At 35.7% G+C, this 5,115-nt stretch overlaps 1 protein-coding gene across 1 annotated transcript; it reads right to left on the bottom strand.

Moving 5' to 3' along the window:
• Positions 1-410: 410 nt before the first annotated feature.
• LOC110093232 (protein MIZU-KUSSEI 1) lies at positions 411-2,007 on the bottom strand. Its single transcript, XM_020818049.2, has one exon. The coding sequence runs from the start codon at positions 1,967-1,969 to the stop codon at positions 1,244-1,246; it is 726 nt and encodes a 241-aa protein (XP_020673708.1). The 5' UTR covers positions 1,970-2,007; the 3' UTR covers positions 411-1,243.
• Between the last annotated feature and the right edge of the window lie 3,108 nt (positions 2,008-5,115).

Genomic DNA, 5,115 nt, shown 5'->3' with positions numbered 1-5,115 from the left:
CTAATCCCAAATGTCCAACAAGGACGTTAGCTAAAACCTTTCCATTCTATCCAACTTCTCTTGAATGGATCTTAGCTGCACTAAACTTCTGTGTGATTCCATTTCTAAGATAATTTTGATTTTCAAATGGCCGGTCTCGATCTCCCTATGATGAATAATGAACAAAAAAAAAATTTCTAAAGAAACTCCAAATATGCATTTTAAAGGTTCATTATTAATATGTATTTTCTAATGCATTGGAATATAGTTTTTAAGATGGCTACGCAGTCATCCACTAACTGTTCATACTATCGGGCCATCATAATTAGATTATACCAAGAACATGGAATTGATAGATGTTATATCAACAATTTGTTTGATAATAAATGAAGAAAATTATTCATCAACAAATACTAAATCATCAATAAACGAGCATTTTATTTCAATCTTTCACAAGGTATTTGTTGAAGTCCAATTTCCATGTTCATTCACCTATTCATAAAACTTACTTAGAACGCAATCATTCGCGTGCAATCCATCGGGCAAATCCATACAAACTATAACCAAAAAGTAGAACAAACGTTACATAGGCAAATAGAGAGAGAGAGAGAGAGAGAGAGAGAGAGAGCACAAATGACTCTTTTGTGTTCTGATCCTTAACGTTTGGGCGGATAATTTTACATATATAACTATCCAGTCCTAATAATCTAATTCAATTTTGTTGAATTTAGTTCTAATCATTCAAACTAAATTGAATGGCTAAAATCGGATAACCGCATCTACAGAACATTTTTTTTCCTCCAATCCTTATAACCATCATGGGCAGGGAAAATTATTTAGTGCGGACACCAGATGTAGAGGATATTCCGGATTACTATGTATCTTATGCTTAAGCTCTGTCTACGTTCTTCATATTTACTGCGTATATACTATGTATTTGCAGTAAATAAGCAACAAATATTTAGTTGTGAGAATTTCCTGCCTATTTGCTGTGTATCTACAAATATGTAGAGTCTAAGCAAAATATAAGAAGAGCATACACAGTGCATCCAATAATCTGAACGCATCTCTATATCCGATATCCGCACCTAATAATTTTCCAATGAGCAGATCCATGATTCCCCTAGCTTACACCGTGAACCCAAATTCTCAGTTTCACAACAACAATAACTAAAGATGAAAAACAAAAGGCAATTAATTAAGACCCAAACCCAAACTTATTACCCACTAATCACCAAAATTAACTGAATGCATTTTCTCTAAATTAAACTCTGAGAAAATAGATGCTGAGCTCCGCCCCGCCGCCTTTCCCATCAGGATTAATCATATAAAATGCCTCCGAGTCCTTGGACCCCACCACCCTCTCGAACCTCGCCCTCATGTACATCACCTCCCCCTCCTCCTCCTCCGCCGGCAACACTCCGGCACCCATCGTGACCGGCTCAACGGCGCGTACCACGCGCGTGTCTCCGGCCCCACAATCCCTCCTCACCGCCAACCCGCACTTCCTCCCGTTGCAATACGCTCGCCATTGCCGCTCTTCCACCAGCCTCACCTTCCCATCCTTGCGCTCGCACTCTAGAGCCACCCGCACTATTCCAGAAGCCATCTCCTTCACAAGAGATCCGGTTTTAATCTCTAGCTCGATAACTAGTGCCGGGCTGTCTCGAGGATCCCTCTGGAAGGAAAAGCGTACGTTGCCACGCCGCGGGCCGTAGAGTGTGCCGACGACCCGTGGACCGAGCACGACTAAGCGGGCGGGTCGGCCTGAAAACGCAGCCGTCAGCGCAGACCGGATCCGGGCCACCGCTGTTCGAGGAGGCGGAGGCTGCTCGGTGTAAGCATCGGAGGCGGTGAAAGCCGGGCCGAGAATCTCCTCGTCTTCAGTGCTGCTGGCGGTGCCTTCCACTCTTGCTATTATCCAGTTGAAGTGGCGCCGCGAGAAGGAGACGGACGACTCGTGGGGCGTCCGCGTCATTATACTCTTCATGTTAAACCAACAAGTAGATTGGAGGAAAAGGTACTTGAATTCTGGAGGAGGGAATTGAATTGTGCTCGTATATTTATCGTTCTTTTGAACCGCCTCCGACCGCCCACGGACTTGGGGAATGGTGACAGTGGAGTGGGAGGTGACCTGACTTACCTAACGGTTTAAAGAAATGGTATAATAATTTGACTTGTTAATCAATACATTGTAAGGGACAATTCTTCCTAGTGACAATGACCGATCTATACGCTTTTGTTGGCCGAGTCTGATAGGTCTGGCTCTTCTTAAGTTCAACATGAGATGAGAAGTGGAGCTCTGTCTGCATGCTGGACCATCCATGGATTTCTTCTGATCTTCTCTAATTATTTTAATCTCTATTAATCAACGAATTTTGGATTGTTAATTAGAATATGATGTTGAATTTTATGGGTGATTTTAAATAGTAGATTCTAATAGTTGAAGATCATAAATTAGATAATAAGGATGAAATCCAGTTGTCATTTGGCTTAGGAAAATCTTTCTTATTTCATGAGATTTTCAACTTTGGATAGCAATTGTGCGTTCACAAACATAAAAATGTTATTGATAGGATTTGAAAATATTTTGAATTAATTTTTTTTTTTTTATATTTCTTACCAAAGATTTCATGATTTAATGATCTTCCTTTGGTTCGATTTTAATATAAATATGATTCCTTACTTCCGAAACCATTCCATTATATATATCAAGATTTATGTTTATTTATCCTAAACACTAAATCTGATTTCACTAACATCAATCATGACAATATTTGAGTAAGTTCAATCATTTAATTCAAATTACGATTAACATCAATCTCAAAGAATTTGCATAGATGTGATCATCCAATTCTAATTTTTATCAAAGATGCAATGGTTCAATGATCTTCATTTGATTAGTTTTAGATGTGACTAATGATTCTTTATTCCTAATGACAATATGTTATATTAAGTCTTTTTGATTTGCCAGTAAAAGTTTGATGAATCATCTCTAAATTGAGATAGCCTTTTCCTAGATGCTCCTAGGTTCTAATTTCATTTAATTTTGTCTTGCAATTTGCCTAAAGAAAAAAATCACAAGAAATTTTATAATAGTGGCTAGGGTTTAATGCAAGCTATTGGATTGTGTAAAATAAAATTAAGGGCATAGATATCATCTTTTCTAATTAAATGTGCTCGAACTAGAGGGTTGTGCCATCATGTTGATGCCAACCTAAACTATTCAATTAATAATTTCTCCTTTCATAATGAACCAAATGAGGATATCCCTTTGGTCACTGCTTCAAGGATATTAGGGCTTCCTCTAATTAGTCACTAGACCACAACACTTAAGGGCTTCCCTAAGATTTAGAATTTACTAGTTCTTAATGGCTATAATGAGCTAAATTTGCTCCGAAATCTTGAGTGAGCTTCCTCTTCCAAATTGCATCGAACTTGTTTGTAGTGTGCTAGAGATCAAATCATGAATGAGATTTTAATCTTCTTGTTCATTTGATATTGTCACAGCACTTATAACTTAATTTAGGAGCTCTAGAGAAATGCTTGGATCTCAGATGAGACCATGATGGAAAATATGAATCTCGCTTCCAATACCTAGCTTAAAATCTTCCAAACCTAACCCTTAAACCATAGTTAATTGGGCGTGTCAGCTGCTAATTAATTTGAGCTTGGCTAGGTGGATGATTAACATGAATTAAAAATAATCTAAGTATAATACTTGCATTAGTTTTGCTTGATTACATTAAAATAGGCTAGTCACCCACCTAATCATACTCTAATCCATGATTAACCGATCAAGCAATTGTTAAGTTTATTTTTTAGGGTTAGGCTAGGTTCTAATTAATGAGCCATATATATTTACTGGGCTGGCCAATTTTAAGTGAACTTGAGCTTAGACTCTATTGGCATTAAAAAGTAAACTTGTTATGCTTATTTAGGTTTTCTTTTAAGATGAATGGAGATTTTCCATGCTAATTCATTGGAACTTAAACTAACCTTTTTTGAACTTCTAGCATACTACCACAAATATTTCAAACTCTCCTCCATATTAATATCAAATTTCATGGGTTCAACTCTAGTTTAAAGTTGTCATGACAAATAACCTAATGGAAAAATCATACTCTTAACCTAATTATCTAAACCTCAATACATAACAAACTAGTGCCAACTAAATAATCCAAGCATAATAAATAATAAAAATGATCATCAAAAAATTCAATTCCAAAAAATTCACACATAAAAATTATACTCCAAAGTCATTCTATTATTTAACAGATTGCGAAATAGCTTAATACCAAGCATCAGACGGTCTTGCTCTTAACAATTTCTACTCCGCTTGTCCCTTCCATTTTCTAAAATTTTATAAAAAAAAAATAGAGTAAGCAATAATATGTCAATAATATATCCCAATTCCTATTACAAAATGTCAATACCCATATTTTATAATGTGTAAATTTAAGATTTAAATATGGATTGTAAATTAACTGAAACTGACTTTACTTTTAGAAAGCATGAACAAAGGATTACTTATTAATATTAACAAAAGGAAACATCAGCATGTTTTAAACTTGAACATGCATCAGAACAAACTTTCAAGAACTTTTTATTTGAACTTGAATATTATATGCATCAACATGTACTTTCACTTGTATTTTTATATGGGTGAGAGTGTGTACTTATTAATAAAACATTGCTTATATTTTAACAGAAGTATCAAAGGGTACTTACACTGAAATATTAGAGTATACTTTTCAACTAAATATTATTTATATTTGGAATCATTTCATTTAATAGAATATGTAACATATGGATCATGATATGCTTACCTCAAAGTTTGTTTATAACTCTACTTTCAGTGCTTATGCCTCCCAATGTTCATATTTACTTGGTGAAGGTGACAAACTCGATTACCCTTACAACTCCACATTTACTTATAACTCCCTTGTGCCTCTCACACCTACATAAAGCAGAAGGGGCAAAAAATAACCTCTCATATCCACATAAAATAGATGGTGAAACAATTAGAAGTAGAATTTTCCAAAAATTCAAGCCCAGGTAAAAGAATTTATAGTGCACTTTAACATATCCCACATTAGAACTTCTGGCACATGAACATGAGTACACATGCTAAGA

This window comes from Dendrobium catenatum, unplaced genomic scaffold (genome assembly GCF_001605985.2).
Source record: "Dendrobium catenatum unplaced genomic scaffold, ASM160598v2 fragScaff_scaffold_146, whole genome shotgun sequence".
Taxonomy (NCBI): Eukaryota; Viridiplantae; Streptophyta; class Magnoliopsida; order Asparagales; family Orchidaceae; genus Dendrobium; species Dendrobium catenatum.
Note: the sequence above shows the minus strand (reverse complement) of the source record. Positions and strands in the feature narration are given on the sequence as shown.

Coding starts and splice junctions, on each gene's coding strand:
- LOC110093232 (XM_020818049.2), bottom strand. CDS start 1,969: ATGAAGAGTATAATGACGCGGACGCCCCACGAGTCGTCCGTCTCCTTC.